This window comes from Arvicola amphibius, chromosome 10 (genome assembly GCF_903992535.2).
Source record: "Arvicola amphibius chromosome 10, mArvAmp1.2, whole genome shotgun sequence".
NCBI classification, from domain to species: Eukaryota; Metazoa; Chordata; class Mammalia; order Rodentia; family Cricetidae; genus Arvicola; species Arvicola amphibius.
In genome coordinates this window covers 59,800,149-59,823,640 of record NC_052056.1, presented here as the reverse complement: position 1 = coordinate 59,823,640, position 23,492 = coordinate 59,800,149, and the positions used below count along the sequence as shown (strand labels likewise).

At 48.7% G+C, this 23,492-nt stretch overlaps 1 protein-coding gene across 4 annotated transcripts in view; it reads right to left on the bottom strand.

The window, feature by feature from the left end:
* Kalrn (kalirin RhoGEF kinase) overlaps positions 1-23,492 on the bottom strand; it is a 589,603-nt gene that overhangs the window by 123,824 nt on the left and 442,287 nt on the right. For all 4 annotated transcript variants that reach the window (XM_038346659.1, XM_038346661.2, XM_038346660.2 and 1 more), the window contains exon 34: positions 3,548-3,794. In XM_038346659.1, the coding sequence (XP_038202587.1) occupies positions 3,548-3,794 (247 nt within the window). The remainder of the gene's footprint in view (positions 1-3,547; positions 3,795-23,492) is intronic.

The following is a 23,492-nucleotide window of genomic DNA, read 5'->3' as shown; positions in this document are numbered from 1 at the left end:
CCTCATTCATCATACTCCCAAGATTCCATGAGGCAGTGGGCTCTGAATTTACGAATGCAGAGGGACAGGAGAACAGCCAGCTGCAGTTTGTAACCAGTTGCTTCACGCCTGAGAGGATCTGTTTTGACAATATTCATCCTCCATGCCTCTTTAGTTTCTTATGGTTTTAGGCATGGGAGAGTAATCTGAAACCCAAGGTTACTGCTCTTAACGCAGAATTATACTAAAGAGGGAGGGAGGGAGGGAGGGAGGGAGGGAGGGAGGGAGGGAGGGAGAGAGGGAGGGAGGGTGGTGGTGGTAGTGGTGGAGCTTGGTCTGCCCCTTCTCCTTGTGGCTTCGTGGGACTCAGAGTCTCTTTGGAAGCTGGAAGACTGGGCTGGTGCGGTGGTTCTCAACCCAGGCTGTACCTTGGATTCACTTCTTATGCCCAATACAGGGACTTTGACTCCAGCTGTTCTGGGTACTGTCACTTTGGAAGGCTTGCACCTTCCTTTAATGTGCACACTGGGTGAAGGCCTGAATTACCTTGATGCTGTGCAGTCCCTGTGCTCCCATTTCTGGCCCAGTTATCCATACAGCACTTAGCATACCATGGATAGGCCTGACTTCATATAGCATGCGAGGCAAGGACTTGCACCAACCCAGGAAGGTTGTTAGCAGGGCCAGTTCCTTCTTCCTGGGAACTGAAGTGGATACCAATTCTGACCTTCTAACCTCCATGTTCCTAGATGGGGCTGTCCTCCCCTAGGCCACAACGTCAGAGGAAGGCATTCTGGGTAACTTCTAATATAGAGTGCCTGCCTAACTGAAGAAAAGCCTCAGCTGGCAGAAGAAAAGGCCAGGCTGCCACTAGGGGGCCAGCTGGGATGCAAGCAGGAGCAGCTTAATGGGTCTCTGCTGTTTCCAAACGTGGCGTTCGTTACTCAGGGCACCAGGGGTGCTCTCTATGACGTAGAGCCTAACTGCTGGGAGCAGGGCATGCCCACGATCATGTCACATTCACCTCCCCCGCCTCATCTCACTTGTTGCCCAGGCAGTTCTGAATTTGTGGCGACCTTCTTGTCTCAACCTCCTGGGAGCTGGGAACGTAGGTGCAAGCTCCCACGCTTGGCTGGGTACCCTCGTTTTCTAGTTCAGCTGGGAGTGAGAGTGGCTTCACAAGTTGCTGCTCTGTAGGCCAACTAGCCAGCCTAGGCTTGGAGAGAAAGGCCAACTGCAAACGAAGAGCCACCAGGATGGGAGATGTGGCCTGGTGGTCACTTTTGGAAGCCCTTCTGACCACTACAGTTAGCTGGAAAAGTTCTGCAGCTGCTTGCTTGCCTCTCTCCGTTCTTCCCCCTTCTTTCCCAGGCCTGTCCTCAGCTCCCACTGTTAGCTGTATCTCCCCTAATCTGTCCAGAAGGATTTTCACTCTGAATGCCTGTACCTCTAGACGGCTGTCGTTACCTTCTGAATCTCCATCTTTGGTTTGATCCCAGCCATCTGCACACGTAGCGGTCCCAGCTATGAGAGTATGCACAGATCGCTCAGCCACAGACCAGAGAGGGGAGGTCTAGGCCCCCCTAGTCACAGTATTGGAGCTGAGGCCCTCTTCAGTAAAAACAACCCATACCTGGAATCTGTGAAAAGCCAGCTTTCCCCAGCCTTTCTCCCTTACCCTGCGCCTGCACTCTATGGTCTCTGGCTGGATTTGTGGGAGTCGTAGGCGCTCTGCTGGGCAATCAGTGAATAATGAAACAAAAGCACCAGCTTGCAACTACAGAGGTGTGCTAAGTGCCAGGACCTGACGTGTGCATGTGCGTGTGTGTGTTATTTTACCTCACAACAATCCATCCTCCATGGGCCCCATTTTTCCCCACCAAACTCAAAACAGAGACCTATTCACTAAGTTCCTGATTTTTTAAGTACCTGAGTTCTTTACACCAAGAATTTCAGAGGGGTGTGGGGGAAACTCCAATTATAAATGCCACACAGCTTCTTGGCAATCGCTCCAAGGTCATCAGGGGGAGGGAGAGGAGGCAGTTAACCCAAGGGTGAAGGATGCAGTGTGTGTGTGTGTGTGTGTGTGTGTGTGTGTGTGTAAGAGGAACCTAGGTTTTGATTTGTATTACATCTGGAACCCCCCTGAGTTTGAAGAGCTGGGCGGTCCAGACTTGGCAGTCCACTATCGCCATCTAGAGTTCAGAAGCAGTAAGTCATGCTTGGCAGCATGCCCAGATGGAATTCCCAAACTTGCAGGTTTCCAAGCGGTTAAAGTTATCACCTATCAGGCAGCCCTCGCTGGGTCCTCAAGCATTGATGGTGTCCCTGTGCTAATATCTGACTATTTATATAACTCAGCCCCAGACTAAGACTGGTTCTCTGTTAGCCTCGGGACCTTTAGTTTCCTCAGCTTAAAAATGCATGAGTTCAAAGTCACACTGACTTTGGAAGCCTGTATTCTCAGAGGCCACTGTGCATCAGCCCCCTGGACAGCAAGCTGGCGCGGTCACCTGCTGAGCAGGTGGATGGGGCCTGAGCATCTGCACGGCTAACCTGTTTCCAGGGCATGCAGAAGCTGTCCTGCTGGCCACCACTCTTGGAGAGCCACTGCGTTTGGCCTCCCTGCCATCAATAAATAAAAGGCACATGGAGGGAACACAGAGTACACAGAAAACAGACCAAGGCCTGGATAACAGGTGTGTGGTGGCTCTTGTTGGTTGTCAACGTGACTATATCTGGAATTAACTAAACCCCAAAACTGGACGGCATGCCTGTGATGGGTTATCTGCTTAATCTGAAGTAGGAAGATCCTCTTCTAATCTGGATCTTTGAGGTAGGAAGACGCATCTTTAATCCAGATCTTTTGAGATGGTGAAAACCCATTTCTAATCAGGGCCACACCTTCTGCCGGAAGCTTGTATAAGGCCATGAAAGAAGGAAGTTTCACTCTCTGCCTGTTAGCTCTTGTCTTGCTATCAAATCCATTCCTTCACTGGCATTAGAGCCTCCTTCTTCAGATTCCAGTATCTACTGAAGACCAGATGAGATACCCAGCCTCGTGGACTGACAACTATGGATTCTTGGACTTTCTGTTCATAGCCAGCATTGCTGGATTAACTGGGCCACTGCCTGTCAGTCATTCTAATAAATCTTATCTATTCATTGAACGTATCAAAGGAAAAAAGTGATGGGGGACCTTGAATTTTAAGTGGCAGGGGTGATGGCCAAGTCCTACTTCCCTGTGGCTGGTTGCTGGGGTCGTTTGGTCCTCCTGTCAGGGTGCAGACTCGATTCTGGGTGTAGTGTGGGGCAGAGAGAAGGCTGGGAGAGAGGTCAGAGGTCAGCAGTCAACAGTTCAACCTTTGTTTTTCAAGAATAGATGGACTCAGAAAGGTCGGATGGCTTTCTCTAAGCCACACAGACACACTTAGCTTTCTCCTCAAGCTTTTGACATATCCCCTCTACCTCCAGATCTCAGAGAAACCCAGCTCAATCAAAGTGGATTCCAAGGTCCGTTCTGAGGCGCTCAACCTGTGCTGGCCACCCTCCCCTCCATCCGTCCTACCTTTCACCAAGGGGAAGAAGCAGTCCATTTCTACGCTGCTGCGTGAGTGGGAGATGCACAGGGTGCTGCTGGGGACCAGGCCTTCCTGCGGGGGGCTCCGCTCTGTGGTCCGGACCAGACACCAGCCGGGCCTCTCACTCGGTCGCTCCAGCAGCTCCACCGTCTGGCCCACCTGGATGCTCAGCTCACTGCTGTGACCTGCGCTGAAATCCTGGAGGACCACTGTCAGCTCACATCCACCTGAGAGCTTTGGGGGGGGGATGGGAAAAGGGTGTGGAGTGTGTGTGTGTGTGTGTGAGAGAGAGAGAGAGAGAGAGAGAGAGAGAGAGAGAGAGAGAGAGAGAGAGAGAGGGAGAGCAGAGGGGAGGAGAAAGGAAAGGAGGAAAGATGGGAGAGGGTGAAAAAGTCAGGAAGAAGGTGGGAACAAACAGGAAGAAAAAAAAAGAGGAAAAAAATAATTAGCACACTGCTACTGGACACTCAGACAGCTCAGCTGAGCCGCTCTGGAGCCTGCCGAGAGCCAAGGCTTTTCATTCTAACTCTTTGCCTCCTTTGCGTTCCTTCTCTTACTTCTTTGTCAAGTTTCCTGCCAACTCTGCCTTCAAACCCCTTCCCTGTGTGCCCCGTTCTTCCTCCCAAGGGCTCTACTCCATCCCCCATCCTGGGCCTCACTGCCATCCCTTGGACTCAGATGTGCTGGCGTTTGTTTCTAAGCCACTCTCACTGGACCCTAGGTGACATTTGAGACTAACGCAGGACATGATCTCCCTTCTTTCTAAGCCACATAGCACTTCACGTCTTCAACCCTCCCTGGAGCCATAAGCCTGAAATAGGCTACAACAACACACCGGCATTTGCCCAGCCCCTGGAGTCAGGGAGGGGAATGGGAAAGGAAGAAGAGGGGCCGTGTCTTGTTTAGGAGCACACAGTATGAACTCTGTGCTTAGATGGCCTGCGTTTCCCTACTGCAGAGGCACAAAACAAGGAGAAATCCTGGGGCAGACACAGGCCCTACTAGCTGCACCCCGAGGTGGCCCACTTGTCACCTAGGGGTTTGCACCCCTTCCTCCCATCCCTCTGGCCTCAAATCTATGAGAATCATTTAAGTCTGTACCATGCCTCACAGAATTGTAGCTCAGAGCTTCCAGCTTGGTGTAGCAGCTGCATTTTGTCAGTGAAAAAGACAGGATCCAGAAGGGATGAGGCAGGGGCTAGCCTGCCAGCTGCCGTCCTCCAAGGCTCGTTCCAAACCTCTCCATTCAGAGGGGATTCCCATACCACCCCTGGGGAATTCAGCTGCAGTCTATGAAGCTCTGATCAGAAGACCCGAACTGTCTGCAGCAGCAGCCATACCAACATGCCCGCCCATTGCATGTTCTACGTTCTGGGGGACACTGCTGCTGGAGGGAGGATAGGGGTCGTCACAGCAATCATTGGGGTTAACCATGTGACTAGAGCAAAGTCTTAGCTGCTAACGGGACTTGACTGTTAGAGCTGGGCCTGAGAAGATGGCTCAGTGGTGCTTGCCGTATAAACGTGAGGACCTGAGTTTGGATGCCCAGCACGAGTGTAAGAAGCCAGCTGTGGTGATACATTCGTGTGATCCAAGAGCCAAGAGGCAGAGCCAAGAGAATCCTGGGGAATTTTGGCTAACTGATCTAGCCAACTGGCAAACCTAAGTTCTGACCACTGACCTCTGGACTCCACATAGATAAGCATGTTCTCTCTCTCTCTCTCTCTCTCTCTCCCCCACCATCTCTCTCTCTCTCTCTCTCTCTCTCTCTCTCACACACACACACACACACACACACATACACACGTTCATCAGACCTACACTGGCTGGCAGTTGACATCACCCCTATCTCAGGAGCAGGGAGGCTGTGCTGAACACATCTCATGGGGAGGAGAGGTACTTCTAGCACAGGCCAGGAAGGGAAGTCTGTAGGGTAGAGGAGGACAGGCAAAGAGACAGAAAGAAGTCATGGTCACTAGCTCATTTTCTCCACTTAACTTCCCTGGTCCCACTACATCAGCACACAGCCTCTTCCCCTACTTTCCTGGTGCTGTCTTTCCAGACACAGCGAAGGGTGTTGTGGGAGATAAGAGCTCACGTCAGGGTGTGGACAGTATGCACATGAGCCATCAGCAGCTCACATGCCAGCATGCGGAAGCCCCAAGACATCTGGACCATAAGCCTGACAGTTACCTTAGGGGCTCACACAACAAAGAGTCCTGGGCTGCACCTCCCTCCACCGAGCCCTGACCACAGATTATAACTGAGCCGGCTGGGGCTGGAATACAAGGATGTGTATTTTGCTAGGGACATCCCCCTGCTGTGATTGTAAAAGATGGTTCTAGAACACTGAGAAACGCTGGCCAGAGGGTTTTCTGTAGACACCGTGCTGAACTTGAACCCATATTTTTAGTATGAACCCCACATTCCTTTAGACCTTGGGACACCGGGCATGCTTATTTTTGGCAGGTGTCCATGCTTGGTTGTAGCGAGGTAGTGACCCAGGGTCTCTGATCCTTGAAGTGCAACTCTAATAGTCTCACCCTGCGGTCCGGATTAGAATTCTCTGCATAAGTATTGGAGCACTGTACTCTACATCACGGAAGCACAACTGAGTCCTGATATCTGATTTCAGTTTTTTTTTTTTCATTTCCAGATTACAGCTCAATAAACTGATTCTTGGATGGATTCTTCTTAACAGTGTTCTCAACGCTGCGACCCTTTAATACAGTTCCTCATGCTGTGGTGATTCCCAGCCATATAATTATTTTTGTTGCTACTTTATAATGTAATTTTGCTACTGTTATGAATCATGATAGGGGAGAGGGGAAGGCTTTGCAAGGGTAGGGGGAAAGGGAGAGGGGATAAAGAGCCAGGCTATGTGTCCACAGTTCAAGATTGAGAGATGAAGATGTTGCTCAGTGGTAGAGTGCTGGCCTACCATGCTGGAAGTATTGGGAACCCTTACCAGGACAACAAAACAACCAAGCAGCCAACTACCACAAGGACAACTCAGTCCCCAAACCAAAACCCAGTGTCTCAGAAAAGCACCCACTAGAAGGCAGTGTTGTTTCTCAAAAGCTGCCCATCTTCAGACACAACAGGACAGTGTGAGAATCAAGGGGCAGTTGCTTCAGAGCCCACACCTATATGGTTGCCACACACAAGCTGTAGATCCAACAAAGATAACCATTGTGACTCAAACACAGGATGAGTGTCCATTCACTCCTCGCCTCTATGTCTTGATCAAAAAGATTTCCCAGATCAGGTCTTACTCTACAGCAAGAATGGAAATGCAGGGTGTCTGCCAGGGAATCGGGCTGGGACAAAGGCATAAGCTGTGCTGGGCAGAGCTGACCTCACACAGTCCCTTCCCATCTTTCCCCAGAGCACTAGGGGGGCGTTAGGCTGCCCAGGAGATCCCGGCTCGCACATGAGCAGAATTGTTTAGGAATCCCGGTCAGGAGCAGAGAGGACAAAAGACCTTGGCACACTTACAGGCCTTACATGTGATTCACTCATGATTCCAGTTTTGATTCAGGATTCCTTGACTGCAATGGAAGTTAATTTAACAGAGCATGTAGCTCAAACATCAATAAAACCACTTCCCTCTCTAGTGCAGCCCTATTTCTTAGACACATTTGCATGTGCATGGTATGGACGGAGGCCAGAGGACAATTCCGTGGAGCTGTTTTTCTCCTTCCACCTGCTGGGGACTGAAGCCAGGCTGTGTGGCAAGAACCTTGACCTGCTGAGCCATTTCCGCATTTTGACACACACTTCTCTGCGCAGACACATCTTTCCCATCTCTGACTGCTTGGTCCTATGTGTCAGCAGGACACACTATTATAGGCCCAGGAAGCCTCCGGAAGCCTCAGGTTCACCCTCTTTCAGTGCCAACAGCATTGGCTCGTGCCTCCCACTCCACTCTCTCTGCTGCCTTGCTTCCTGACCCTCCACACAGTATATCTGGAAAGTTCTCACTCTCTCCAGAAGCAAACTACATCTCTGGTCTCAGGAGTACAAATCCGGCTATGTTTATGTTGTAGAGATTGTTGCAAGTGGCATCTCTGTTTAACTTCTTTTCATCCCATGGCCTCTTAAGGACTGTTTCAATGCTGTCCTCGGCAAATTGTTTGGTTCTCATTCTGTATTCCATGGTATATTTGTTTTCTCATTTTCCCTTTAAGGTCTGTAGAATGGATGCTCCTTGCATTTGGCATCGTTTGCCATGCCTCTTTTCAGAGATGGCCCTCTGTGTTCTCTGGTTTTCTCTTCTCCTGACAGCCCTGTTTCCTATGGTGTCTGACGCTGCCCAGCTTGCCTTTCACTTCCTTTTCACTCGTTAGCCAGAGATGCAGACCCCCTGCTGCGAAAGCCACCCGCTTCTTGATGCCCATTCGCCCTGTCTTGTGCTCACTCAACCCCTCCCACGGTAGAGCCCGTCTAAGCCCAGGTGGGCAGCGCTGAGGTCCCCATCCCAATCTCTTCTGTTTCTTTCACACAGATGTATTTTTCCCAGCAAGCTTTGCTTGTCAGTTCCTTGGACATACATCCACTTTTGAGCACAGATAGCTTCATCCCTCGCCGGTCTCCACTCTCTTCCTCCCTTTCATGGTTCTGTGCACACTCTAACTACCGGTTTGCCTTTCTGCAGTTGGTGGCTTGTTCACAGATATCACATAGAGTATAACCCTTCCCTTCTGACCCACAAAAGGACAAGTCAATCACCAGCCCCTCTCTTCCCTTAGAGAAGCTAAGAGACAAACAGGCCCTGCTGAGACGTCTTTCCTACCCACTTAAATGTGAGCTCCACTTCTTTGCCTTCGTATGCTGCCCGACTTCTCAAGGTGATCCACTGCTTTTGTGTTTTCTCTGTGAGGTACCCTTGCTCCCATTCTCTCCATCCACAATGTTCACATCAGGGGTGTTCGGGGAGGATGTCCATCATTCTCCCTGGCTTCCCACACAAGTCTCCTGTGATGGCTTAGGCCTCAGGAGGCCCTATCACTCCCTGGCCAAAACTGCTAGGCTGTATCATATTTTCATGATATAATGTATTATTTGATTATCTGCCAGGGATGCTTAATTCTTAGCTAAACTCTATTCTGGAGTCTAAGTAAAGAAGTGTTGAGGGTTAGGACGTTGGCATGAAGTCAGGTGTGTTTTGTTCACTCTTCCTTTATTCTAATCTCAAATCCCCATTTCTAGAATCTTCCCTTTTATTCCTGTTATCAGTGAGTCCTGGCCAGCCTCTCACCCCTCATTCTTGATCTCCTGGAACTAGAGTTCCATATGGTTGTGAGACGCCACATGGGTGCTGGGTGGGGATTAAACCCAGGTCCTCTGGAAGAGCAGCCAGTGCTCTTAACCCCTGAACCGTCTCTCCAGCCCCTCTGCTAAGACATTTTGGTGTTGTCTATCCGCATTTCCTTAGAATGCCAGCTGTGAGCCCAGGCCTCACCTAAGCTCTTGCCCACATTTCCCGATTCTCTCCCTGATGGACATTTCTGGTGAGACCTGTTCCCTGTTGACTATTCCCAGGTAGACATAGCTTCCTCCACACTCTACAGGCTGCCTGTTAGGACCTTCCCTGTCCAGTTCCAGCCTGGCCTTCTTCCCAGGATGTTTCCCCACACAGAGACACTTTGGTGCCATCTTTGTTGGCCCATATAAGGGGCCGAGGGACTGAGTGTAAGGAACGGCCATGAGTTATGAACGAGGACATAAACCGAGGGTTTCTCTAGATCTAATTCTGTTATGGGATTTTTGGTTTGGGTGGCAGGTAAGTGAGTAAAACATAGTTGATACTAGAAATGTAAATTTGTTGTAAAGCTGTATAAAGTTTTAAAAAAATTAAAAAGAAATGACTGCATTTGCTTAGATCTATTTTTGCTTGCCTAGCATTGGGAGGTAAAATGAAGCCTCTTCTTAACAGATAGGACGTGCTGCATTGCCCCAGCGAGCATCTCCACTCTGTGGACTGTGAACATAATTGTTTCCTCATGGCTCTCAGTGGCACCAGAGAGCCAGGGCAGTGCTCCGCCTCGCTTTCTACTGTTGCCACTTCAGGGCACAGGGTCTGTGCTTCTGTGTCTTCCCCAACTCTCCTCAGGCAGCTACTCAAGTGTTTCCAAGGCCAGGTGGGAGCCAGAGCTGGCCTTAGGAAAGTGTGAGACGGAGCCTGTCTACCTGACGAGGTTTCAAGAGCACTGAAGACCCAGCCCCTGCCCAGAGACTTCCTTGTTTTTTTCTCCCACCTCAGGTCTCCTGTTGAATCTCTGGATTCCACCAGCAGAGGGCAGAAGTATTTCATTAGGCAATGCCTCTACCAAAAATGCCTCAAAACAAGTCCCTTCCAAGGGCGCATGATGAGACTGGCACTGGAGTGACATGCCACTGCACCTCTTAGACTTTAAGCAGGAAGAGACCTGTATCTGCAATCTTCCAAAAGAGAAAGACTTTACAGTAATAACACAAAAAACCCCTAAAACTAAAATGCAAGAATCCACCAAGAGGAGAAGACTGTTTAAGTCATTATGGTCCATTTAGTAGCGAGTGATGAATTAGGCAGCCATTAGATTATGTATGTATGTATGTATGTATGTATGCATGTATTTATTTGTTTGTTTGTTAGTTAGTTAGTTTTTTTGAGACAGGATTTCTTTGTGTAGCCTTGGCAGTCCTGGAACTCACTCTGTAGACTAGGCTATCCTTAAACTCAAAGACATCCTCCTGTCTCTGCCTCCCAAGTGCTGGGATTAAAGGCATGTGCCACCACTGCCCTGGTTTTTAAAATTTTAACTAAAAGAGCTTTCTTAGATTTATTTTATGTGTGTGAGTGTTTTGATTACATGCATGTTTGTAGTGTGTGCACCCTGGAATAGAGCTATGGATGGTCGTGGATCACCTTGTAGATGCTGGGAATTGAACCTGGGTTCTCTGCAAGTACAAGTGCCCTTAACTGGTGAGCCATGTCTCCATCCAAAAATAAATTTGGGGGTTTTGTTTATTTGTTTGATTATGAGACAGCATCTCACTGTGTAGCCCTGGCTATCTTGAAGCTCCCTATGTAGACGAAGCTAGCCTTGAACTCACAGAGATTGCCTGCCTCTGCTTCCTAGTACTGGAGTTAAGGGCACGTGCCACCACACCTGGCTCAGCCATCAGCAACTTACAAAGCTTTGGAATAGCATCAAAGCTGTGTATCCTGCATAATGTACAGGAAACAAAGAAACAAGTCAGGGACAGTATATAGTTGCATATATAATTGCGTGAAGAATATCGTTATTCATAGGAACACATGAAAATGTTAACCTTGGCTTTGTTGAGCATAGTTCCTGGGTAATTTCCTCTCTGCTTTCTTACTCTCAGTACTGTCCAGTGTTTCTCACCTACCTGTTCGCTTTATAATGAAAGTAATAAGAACACCAACAATAACACCCTTGAAAACAAGTCAACAAATGTAACTGGGGGGAAACCTGCAACTGTTCCAGGAAGGCAAGCTAGGTGGAGAAGAAAGAGCAGCGGATGGGCAGGTCCACCATGGAAGCTTTGGAAAACCACCACACGGCTGATGGTGCCTCTACAGGGTGGCTTCAAAACGCCTGTAAACCCATGAGCCTGCGGCACTGGGGAGCTCAGATGAGCGCGCTGGAAATTAAGGCATTTTACAATTTACAGATGTGATTTATCTTGAGTTGATTATAACGTCTGAAGCAACTGCGAGAAGCAATATTACGAATTAGGAACATTATCACACAGCCCTGGGATTTCTCCAATTTGCATGGTAGCCCAGGGAACTGCCAGGTCCAATTAAGAGGCTACGGCTCAGGATAGGCTTTGTCTATGCGCTGGCACTGGTACATTGCAACGGAAGGGGCATTTTCATCTCCTTTCTACAGGGCTTAAGAGCTCCATGGCCTTGGAGGTCTCGCGGGCTGCACAGTAATTAATAGTTGGAAGAACACAGGAAGGGGAATCAGGAGGCCTCGGAGCTGGTCTGGGGCTCCTTGTACGTGACCCTGAATTCCGCTTCTTTCTTCATACCCGAATCCTCATTCTTAGGAGGAGGAATCAGTATTGGAGCCCTTACATTCAGCATTCCACAGTAAACTGTATCTATATTCTATATATTCTGTATTCATGGTGGAAACGCAGCTCTGCTTAGTTACCTTGAGCACTTTTCATTAATGTGTTGTACTGCTTGTCACCTATACCTGCATCAGGATATATGGTCAAGTGGAGTAGAAGTCTTTGTTTAAACTTGTCCATATCCCGGGTCTAGAGTGATCCCTGGCATGTAGTGGGTACTCAATAAACACCCACCGAGCACATCAGTGAGCGTGTCTCAAGAATCGCTGCCTGGCGTGCAGGAAAACAGTCTGGCCATAGTGCCGAGTGTTCTCTCACTGGCTGCCTATCTGTTTCCATCACTGTCTCCTAAGCCCCATAGTCCTTCTGCCCTGAGATTCCTACCCCACTTTCAAGTCATCTCACCTTTTTTGATATGGCTATAACTCTACCAACCTCTAAACCTGACAAAAATTATACAAGGCAAGTTATAACCTATAAGAACGGAGAGATCAGGAGATCATGTAGGTGACCATGATCTAAGAGAAGTCAACTGTTCTCATTAATATTTACTTTTTGCACGACAGAAAGTAGACACACGGAAGTATTTGGCATGGTAGAACAGAGAGATGAGATGCAATTCCTGCCAGTCAGTTAGCTTAGCACAGTCCCATGACAGGCTTAGGAAGCAGAAGTACCAGGCAGTACTGTGTGTGTGTGTGTGTGTGTGTGTGTGTGTGTGCATGCATGTGCATGTGTGTACATGTGTGTGTGAATGCAATTGTGCGTGTGTATACATGTGTGTATGTGTGTGTGTGTGTGTGTGTGTGTGTGTGTGTGTGTGCATACATGGAGGTGAGGCAAGAGGAAGGCTGAAAGTCTGTAAAGATCCTTAGCTCTGTCCTCTATCTTGTCTACTCTGTTCTGGAAAGTTGAAATTCACAAAGGCCTGCATACAGAAGGGGGAAATGAATACTCGCAGCTGAACAGAAACATTTTGGGAAGGTTTGACAATTATTCATCAGAGAAGCCAAGGGACTTCCAGATACTCAAATACTGACATCTGGAGAGTCTCCCCACCAGAGCACACTGCAATGACACCTGCCAGACAATAGACCTGTTCCTCATACAAAACATCTGGTGTACCTCATTCATATATGTGAACACTCCTCAGACCACCAAACTTCAGAAAAGCCTAGGAGGAGCTAAACCAGGTAAATAATGAGGGCCTGGAACTCCCGTGAAGCCACTTACAATCAGGATACACTATAGTACGGTTATTCTTGGAGAGCTGAAAGAGGGTAGTGTACTCATGAAAACAGAGCAAGCTGCTACAGAAAGGGCACAAAAGCTCCAGAATGGCAGAGAATCTTAGAAATTAAGACTGTCATGGTTGAACTGAAGCACTCCCTAATGAGCCAGGATATTTTTCGAGATGGTAGAGCAAGAACATAAATGATGGAAAATGAGAGAAAATAGGAGAAGATTAGAGACTTCACAAGTTACAGAGAGAAAGAAAGCATAAAGAAACTTTCCCAGAACTGAAAAGCAAGAACGGCTAAGCTGATATGATGTTTTAAGAGGCTGGTATGAAGAACTGAGAACCCCATTCTAGAACAGCATCAGGAGTGCTTTACTACAAGGCCACTCCTAAAGCCCTTGGAGAGCTTGAGGAGGATGGAGAATCAGATAAGCCATGACAGATCAAGGGTTTCAATGACAGTAGATTTCAAAAGCAACATTAAAACCCAGAGAAGGAAGCATTCTTCCAAAATTCAGAGGGCTAGTCATCCCCTTCCGAGGGTTTCAGGCCCAGTAAAGGATTCCAAAGGCATTTTCAAAGCACATCAGTCCCTCATGTCCCTGTGTCCCTTGTCCACAGAGTTCAACAAAAAGTGTGCTTGCTACTTGTCTTTTAAAGTTTTGCTTTTTAAAAATTCTTTTTCTTTCAGAAAAAGATTTATTATTTTCACATGCACTTACTGCCTGTTTTTTTTTGTTTTGTTTTGTTTTTGTTTGTTTTTAAGACAGGGTTTCTTTGTGTAACAGTCCTGGCTGTTCTGGAACTCAAGCTGTAGACCAAGCTGGCCTCGAATTCAGAGCTCCACTTGCCTCTGTCTGCACTGGGGTTAAAAGTGTGTGCCATCGCAGTCCGGCTGTTCTGTCATTTCCTTATCTCTGCCCCTCCCCAGGGGACACAGACCTGACACTGATTTTAGTATGGGCAGCAGCTGTCCCTCCCCAGTTCTTTTTGCAGTTCTTTGATTCTGGAGAGCCCACACAAGTTACCAACAGATATAGGGCCGGGAGGAGCACACAGGTAGACCCTTGGCCCATTGGAGGAGACAGTCTGGCCAAAAGAGAGGCCGCTCCCACTAAACCTAGAGATTGATCAAGGCTGTCTAGTTGCTGCTCTGATTGTGCCTGTGGGAGGAAATTCCCTGCTGCAGGAAGAGAGGAAAGTCTGTGAAAACTCCAGCTGACCTTCAGAGGAGGGGGCGGGAGTGGCTGGGAGAAACCTGAGATCAGAGAGAAGGATGGGAGCTGTGAGATTCTGTGGTTCTTCCAGATGGTCCCGCAAAGTGTCTGCCGTCGTAGCCACACTTGAGAGCTGAACTTTAGAGGAGACCAGGCCAAAGACTAGAAGCGACTGTTTTCACAGTGCAAACTGTTAGCAAGCCTCGGTTGTTCAGACGTCGGCTCACAAAATGACCCTTTCAGGCCACCGTCTCCCTTCCTGCTCCACTCCGCCTGATCAGGTCTACAATCACACACGGTTTAGACACTGCTGGCTGCTGCTTCCTAGCCTGCAAGCCTGTAGAAGGCAGCTCCTCCATACCTGCCTCCCATGTCCCTGTCCTTTCTATTCAGACCCTGCTTTGCCAGGAGAAGAGCAGAGGCATCGTTGGCCACTAGAGAGCAGCAACAGCTAGGATCTAAGCAAAGGAAACCACCAAGTTGCTTAGCAGAAGCCAGGCTCTGCAGAGATTCCTCCTGCCTGGCTAAGTACATCTCCAGTGCAGACAAAATCCCACAAGGAGGCCTCTGTGCATCACAGCTGGTGTGTAGCTGGCACTCACTGCTCACTGGAAGGGATTCCTAATTAGGGAAGGAGCAGCCAGAGGCCAGGACAAGTTGTAGGGGTCTGATCACCGTCCCAGTGCATGCCAATCCCCGCTTCCCAGTCCTTCACACAGTGCACCGGGCTTTGCTCTCTTCCTCCTGCACACATGCCCCACTGCGGCTGATCCTGGACTGCCCGACTGCCCACCTGCCCACCCAGATCTCAAAATACTTTCAGACAAACTAGTTGAGATGCTTACACCGGGTCTGACAGCACGGGGAATTACCAAAACTCTTTCTCCTATCCGCTGGCCAGCCACGCGCCAATCTTAGCCCTCGCTGTCCACCAAACCGCTTCTGTAAGTGTCTCTTTATGGTGTGGGCACCATCTCCACTCATTACAGAATGTACATCTGCTTTGCATGTGGCCACTCATCTGGGAGTGCATCCTGGCATTCCTGGCCTTCCTCATACTCCCCACTTGTGCACTTTCCACCCTTCCAAATATTTTCTTCACTCGGTCCCTGGATAATGTCTTAGCTATGTTATGGTAATTTCTAGCCCCAGACTTGTTGATGGGCAACATTCCAACTGAGCTAGTGTCCCCGTTCCTCTTCACTCCTGGAGGTCAGTTTCTATATCCTCACATCTCTTACATTCTTTGATGGACATCCCAACAGGGGGATTTCCCAACCTGAACTAATTTTGTTATTTCCAGACTTTGACACTTAAGACATAGGGCATGCCCCACATTTTGGATGATTTGTGCATGCATGTACATACAAAACTCCATTTTCTGGCTTAGTTACTGAAGCATCATTTTATGGTGGATTTTTAAAATATTGTTAAAGACATGGTTTCTCTATAAAGCCCTGCCCCCTGGCTGACCTAGAATTCACTAGATAGACCAGACTGGCCTCAAACTTACAGAGATCCATCTGCTACCAAAGTGCTGGGATTAGAGGTGTGCACCACTATGTTTAGCTAATAATCACCTACTAATAGTGGATTAATAAATTGTTAATTTGTTCTGTTTTCTCCTTTTCTATGGTACTGTTTTAACAATGGCGCATCCTACAGCTCACAATTTGCTGTCAACTCTGGGTCTGAGTTCCAGTTCTATTACAGTCTGGCTGTGCATTCTGGGAAATGTTAGCAGTATGTCTGAGATTTGTCTCTGAAAGTCCATTCTTCACCAGATACGCCCCACATGTCAACTCACTAGGAGGCTATTCCTTGAAAGATGCTGTACAGTGAAAACAGTGAAGGCCCATTGAATAGTATGACGGTTCAGTCTCCTGCATGGGATGTTCCCCCAGACAGGCCAGTCCCCGGCCCTGTTAAGTAGCTCAGAGGTGCTGAGCAGCCAGGGCTAACACTATAGGATTTTTCCCCCCTTGCTTCTGACAGCCAGGGCTGGGTGGTGACTGTGGCGGTGGTGGCGGTTAGATGTTACAGAAGAAAATTAAACTGTAGGTGCTAGCAGAATATTGAGGCTAGACTTAAGATTTAACAGCTTTGGCAGTGGTTAAGATCAGAGGCAAAATCCCTAGGAACCAGAGATGGGGGATTTTAGTCATTTAAATATGAGCCAATTATAACAAATATGGATTAAGAGTTGACAGATCATTTCAGAGAAGATAGGGAAAATTTGATTTAAACTAGTTAAATATTTTATTATTCTTTTTATCCCCCTGTGCTGCTTCCCCTGGAATTTGAAGAGTGGTGGCTACAGTGGGCCACCTCTGCTTGAAACATGTCCTGGGCAGAATGACAAGGCAGGCAGGGAAGGTTTGGGGAGCACCTCCACTGTAGGGGGAGTTCCTCGTGGTCATTTGTAGGTGGAGAACAGATTTTCTTATATCCTCAGGCAAAGCCAGAAACTGGAGGAGTACCAGATGGGAGACCTGGGAACTGCATCTTTGGGGATGTTCTGGGCTTCCTCCCAGAATCTGGGAGGCAGAAGGAACTCATAGTCAGGGATGGCTAGCGGTAGCATATTGCTGGGATCAGACCAGTGAGAAAAGGGGTGCCCTGATAGAGCCCAGAGCTGGCAAACCATAGAGAGCATGTCTGCCATGGACACTACTGTGGCAGAGTCGAGACTGGATCTCAGGACAACAAAGGAGCTCCATTGGGGTGAGAAGATGAATGTGTGGCACCAGGGGCACGAAGCACCAAGCCTTGGCCGGATCTTAAACCTGTCTTAATGGTATGGACGAGCAGGGATGAATGACTCGTCTACCATAAGGATGGGGCAGCTTTTGGAGCAGCTGCAGCTCGGCCTTCTCTCTCAGCCCCTGCAGGGAACTCTGCTCAGGAGATGCTGCTCTTTTGGCAAAGGGCAGGGACAGAGGGTCTCATCCAAAATATTCTTGTGTCTGTGTGGAATCCTGACACTTCTGCATAGCCGTGGATCGTGGCTACACACAGATTTTTTTCTTTTTAATCTTAGTGTTGTGGTTTGAGAAAAGAAAGATGGTCTACACAGCAGAGCAAGAGAATTGGGATTCATTCCCTCAGCATAAGACTACTACATGTCTGCCACCAAGGCCACCAAATTTCCTAGGGCCTAACAGTAACCTCAGGCTGTCCAGCAAGGAGTTAGGATACAAGGAGCCCTAGTATTTACAGTCTTACCCTTCTTATTCTCTGAAGCTGTGAGCCCAAATAAGCTGTTTGTCCCTTAAATCTGTCAAATGTATTTAGTTATAACAAGACACCTTGTTACTGTAGGCTGCAAGGCAGCATCTAATGCATATTAGGCGCTGACACAATAGTGTCTGTCGTGTGTTTAGACACAGCATGTATATTATGCTATTTATAAGTTTATAAGACATTATCACATCATGGTATTTATCAGAAGTTTAGATATCTAGACTATATTGTTTACTTTTTCTTCTTTGGGCGGGGGCTACAGAATCTTACTATGTAGTCCTGGCTGGCCTGGAACTTGCTCTGTAGGCCAGGCTAGCCTCCAACTCACAGAGATCTTCCTGCCTCTGCCCCTTGAGTGCTGGCTCGCTGTCATTTTTAGCATAAGCTTGGTTGTCTATTCTGCAGCATTTAAGGGCAGTATTCAGTACCAGCCTCTCTGTCACTGCCACTTGTCTGCCACATTTGGGTCATACTCTGTAACCTAAACTGGGGTCCCTTGAGACTCTGCATCCTCAAACTGCTCTGCATCCTGCGACTGCTCATTTAGTGTTTTCTGAAAGAAAACGCCATCACAGAAGTCAGAACCAGCGCCCAGGGTCCGTGTTTTCCCTTTGGCTTTTGATCCATCCCCGTTCTCTCATTTCATTCTTTTGTCTGTTACAATTTTTTCCTATTCTCCTGAGATGGTACCATCAAAAATTAATTTCCCTTCTACAAATTATTTCTGAATGAGAATTATCTTTAATCAAGTAACTTTTAAAAAGTTTATCTGTTATAGAAACTCATTTGCAGAGAAAATAGAGCATCGAAAGTACATTGTTCCCAGAATACATTCACAGGTTCTTTGACATCATACCTTACAACCGCTCTCTCTCTCTCTCTCTCTCTCTCTCTCTCTCTCTCTCTCTCTCTCTCTCTCTCTCTCTTTCCCAGATATAATTTATATAACTCAGGCTGGCCTTGAACTTACTATGTAGTTCAAACTGTACTTGAACTTGGGCCCTCCCTGCCTCAGTCTCCCATTTGCTGAGACCATAGGCATGAGTCATCACAACCAGTCTGTGGTTGGTGGTGTTCTTCTCCCTGCCTCCATTTGCACCCAGCAACAGTTCCTGCTGAGAAGATGGTGGTTGTGATGAAATGGGACTTCCAAGGCTGGACGATGGGGGCACACATCTGGGCTCTCTTGTATTACTTGCCATGAGGGAAGCCAGTTGCTGTGCTACAAGGATGCTTTGAGAGCTCAGCCGAGTCCATGTGTAAAGGAACAGCCGAATGACAAGAACCCGGTAAAAGAGCAGTGAACCCCAAGTCTACAGGGACAGAGTCCTGCTGTACTCAAGTCCCTTTGTACTCACAAGGGATCGGACCAGGGTGAGTGACAAATGACGTGGCCCAGGGCGCAAAGACCGCTGGGTCAGCTAATTCCCATCCATTAAGAAGAGAATGCTGCATTTACCTGAAGAGGAAAAGGTTGCCATGGGGGAGGAGAGAGGCCAGAGGGGCCACAATCTGCCATAGCCACGTTGGGGTTTGTTAGATCACAGAAACTAAGTGGAGGCAACAGGGTGAAGCAAAGGTCTGTGCAGGCCGCAAGGTCTGGGCTTGAGACGGGCAAGGGGACGGGGGACGGGGGACAGGGAGACAGGGTGACAGCGGGACAGGGTGACAGGGGCAAAGGGTGACAGGGGGACAGGGGGACAGCAGGACAGGGGCACAGGGTGACAGGGTGACAGGGGGACAGGGGGATGGGGGACAGGGTGACAGCGGGACAGGGTGACAGCGGGACAGGGGCATAGGGTGACAGGGGGATAGGGTGACAGGGGCATAGGGTGACAGGGTGACAGGGACATAGGGTGACAGGGTGACAGCGGGACAGGGTGACAGAGGGACAGGGGGACAGCGGGACAGGGTGACAGGGGCATAGGGTGACAGGGGGACAGCGGGACAGGGTGACAGCGGGACAGGGTGACAGAGGGACAGGGGCATAGGGTGACAGGGTGACAGGGGGACAGGGTGACAGGGGGACAGGGTGACAGGGGGACAGGATGACAGTGGGACAGGGGGACAGCGGGACAGGGGGACAGGGTGACAGAGGGACAGGGTGACAGCGGGACAGGGGGACAGCGGGACAGGGGGACAGCGGGACAGGGGGACAGCGGGACAAGGGCACAGGGTGACACGGTGACAGTGGGACAGGGGGACAGCGGGACAGGGGGACAGTGGGACAGGGTGACAGGACAGAGGTTCAGTTTCAGGCCTTGTGGCAGGGCTGCCTGGGAAGAGGAAGTTCAACTGGACCAGTAAGTGAGGCCCCTCTAGCCATCTTGACCTAGCTCCTTCAGATGCAGGCTGCTCAGACCCTGATGTCCCTTGGTTACAAGTTCCCAGGAGCCATGAGGTCCATCACGCTTGCACCAACTCCTGGTGCGATTTAACCCTAATCTGACATGTCTGGGGAGAGCTCTTCTCCTAGGGACCAAATGGAACTCAAGCTGCCATGGCTGATGTAAAGCGTTTTCTAAAACAAAATCCATTATATATGAAGACCCTCAAAAGAGTCTGACAGTTCAGCAATGAAAACACTCCCGACACTCAAGACTGCTTGCAGTTCGCGAGCGGAAGTGAGCTCTCCCCCTCACAGACCTCACAGGGACTGGGAACTAAGCACCTGTCAGACAGCTGCGAGCAGACAGCTCCAAATGGCGCTCAAGAGGTGACCATCAGTTCAGAGGAAGACAAGGCTAACTGGCCAAATGCGGGTCCTCAGCTCTGCGGATGGGAGCGAAGGGGTGCAATTAGGGAAACAGGATCATGAAACCCTCGTGTCAATTGTAACAGACACGTAGTGCTTCATGCAAGACTGTGATTAGCCACATGGGACCTGTGGCATAACTTCTGACTTATCAAAAAAGTGCCCATAGTAGCACCAGGACACAGACAGTATCAAGTGTCCTGGACTGAAAAGAAGGGCACTGGGTGTGCAAGCCTAGTGTATCCTGGACAAGTAATTTTCTTTCTTTCTTTCTTTCTTTCTTTCTTTCTTTCTTTCTTTCTTTCTTTCTTTCTCTTTCTTTCTTTCTTTCTTTCTCTCTCTCTCTCTCTCTTTCCTTCTTCCTTCCTTCCCTCCCTCCCTCCCGCCCGCCCTTCCCTTCTTCCTCCTCCTCTTTCTTTCTTTCTTTCTTTCTTTCTTTCTTTCTTTCTTTCTTTCTTTCTTTCTTTCTTTCTTCGAGACAGAAACTTATGGGACTGGAGAGATGGCTCAGTGGTTAAGAGCACTGACTGCCCTTCCAGAGGACCCAGGTTCAATTCCTAGCACCCACATGGCAGCTTGCACCTGTCTCTTAACTCCAGTTTCAGGATATCTATCACCTTCATACCAATGCAATAAAATAAATTAGCAAAAAAAAAAAAAATAAAGGACAGGAATTTATGTAACCTAGCTAGCCTTGAACTCACCATGTAATTAAAGATGAACCTGAACCTCTGATTCTCCTGCCTCCAACCTCTGTGCCCAGTTTATGTGGTGCTGGGGATTAAACCCAGGGCTTCATGCCTGCTATGACAAGCACACTACCCATAGAACTATACCCCAACTCCGTGATGAACAATTTCTCACTCTTTTATTTATTTGTTTGTTTAAAGACAGGGTTTCTCTGTGAAACAGGCCTGGCTATCCTGGAACTCACTTTGTAGACCAGGCTGGCCTCAAACTCAGAGATCTGCCTGCCTCTGCCTCTGCCTCCTGAGTGCTGGGATTAAAGGTGTGCACCACCACTGCCAGGCTCTTTTTTTTTTTTCTCCAATCACAGCTACTCCATTATCAAACAAAAGGTTTTACTGAAAGGTAATTGCTATTCTAAAATGGCCTACATGTATGGTTCAGTTGTACATCCCATGTATAGCTAGCAATTCTTCTAGCTATTAGACACATTGTAACCATATCCCTATTTTCTTCTAAATCTTCTCAAACAATCCAAAGCAAGACATGAGGTTGGCTACTTTATGTACAGACCTGGGCCATTCTTCTAAAAGGGCCTTAGTGGGTGACTAGAAATAAAAGGGGCTTCTTGGAATGGCTCATGTTTATCTCATTCATACTGAAACACGAATGCACACAGCCCACTCTTGTTGCCCTTTCTCCCTTACTTCTTTCAGAAACAAGCTGGGAAACTCAGCTCCCTTCTTGTAGGCTTTCCTGCAGAAATGCCAGTGGCCGCCACCCTGCTTCTTTATTTAATGCTCTGCTAAACCCAGGGCACAATATCCACATCCCCTCCATCCTGCCTTAGCGCTGAGCTCTGAGCTGCATCCTGGAAGTTAGGCAGGTGCATCTGGGCATAGGGCTGGGGGCAGGTTAGTGAGGTGGATGGTCAGCTGAGGGGGCACAGAAGGTCAGTGAGGTGGATGGTCAGCTGGGGGGGGCACAGAAGGTCAGTGAGGTGGATGGTCAGCTGGGGGGGGGCACAGAAGGTCAGTGAGGTGGATGGTCAGCTGCGGGGGGCACAGAAGGTCAGTGAGGTGGATGGTCAGCTGCGGGGGGCACATAAGGTCAGTGAGGTGGATGGTCAGCTGTGGGGGGCACAGAAGGTCAGTGAGGTGGATGGTCAGCTGCGGGGGGCAGTGACCACAGAATCCTCTTCAGACTCATCGTCATCTAATGGACACTCAGTGCTTTAAAGCGTGCAGCCTTTCCTTTCTCAGATGAGGGGAGGGTTGGAACTTTGTGGTCTATCTCCCTCACGGGATCAGGAATTTTAAAGAGAAGAACCAGCAGCCCCCGGAATGAACAGGCAGGCTAAGTGCAGAGGGAGGCCTACGCTATATTTTAGTGTCCCCCACACAGGGCAGTTAAGGAGATTTTCCTCTAAAACCCTTTAAAGCCATTTTAGAATCATTTGAAATTCACATCTGCCTGCTTCCCCTGGCTCTTCCTCTTCTGGCAGGCCTGAGTCATACCCTCGCCTTCACATTCTTCTGGGCAGCTGCAAGACCAAGCATCGCCATCCCTCCTGTGGCAGCATGGAAGAGCTAAGTGGGGTTTGCCCCTGGGTGGATGGAGAACCTGGGCTCATTACTGGTTGTCTCTGGACTATTTTCTCATCTATAAAACTAGAACATTGGGCACCTGAGAAAAAAATTACTGGTGGCACACCTCTTTAATCCCAGCTCTCAGGAGGCAGAGGCAGGATGATCTCTCTGAGTTCGAGGCCAGCCTGGTCTGCAAGAGCTGGTTCCAGGACAGGCACCAAAGCTACAGAGAAACCCTGTCTTGAAAAACAAAACAAAAGTTTCAACCTGGTATTCTGATCCACAGCTTCCCCTGCAGAAGCCTGTGTGGGCGGAAAGTGCCAAGGAGTCTGGCGAGCCTGTGGGCTGTTCTGAACTCTGGTTTTGCCACGGGAGTGCCATCTTGAAAGGCCTTCTGCTGAAATTACATAATCTTTACCGTCACAAAGCACTTCTGAAAGAAATGCAGGGACAGGCCTTGCCTCCTCCTGGTCTACCAGACAGCATGTCTTAGATCCTGTCTAAATTTCTCTCAGTAAAAATTCTTTTACGGAAAGTTCTTGTGTCTATTTTCAGTGTCCTTGTGCCCAAGGACATTAAGCATGGCTTTAGGAAATCATTCCAAATATTGACTGATTCACAGTGTGCCCACATGTCCTGTCCTCCAACTACACAACACTACTCAGAGGTCAGACAGGGGTCATGTCTTGCTAACCACTCAACCAAAGGACAAATAGTGTTCTCTCTCTTGTTATGGAATATTAATTTAGTTAGCTATGGAAAGATGTGTTACCTTTGTTTATGTCTATCTGTTTAATAAGTAGAAGGAGGAATCTAGGTTTGAGAGAATGAGAGAAAAGTGAAAACAAAGGAGAAAGATAGAGAGGGAGGGAGAGAGAGAGAAAGAGAGAGAGGGAATGAGGGAAAGAGAAGGAGGGAATGAGGGAGGGAGGGAGGGAGGGAGAGAGAGGTTGGGGAAAGAGAGGGAGGGAGAGGGAGGGAAGGAAGGAGAGAGAAAGAGAGGAGAGAGAGAGAAAGAGAGAGAGAGAGAGAGAGAGAGAGAGAGAGAGAGAGACACCCAGGACCAGTCAAGCAGGCAGCCACAAGCCAGCCAGACACAAGAAGTAA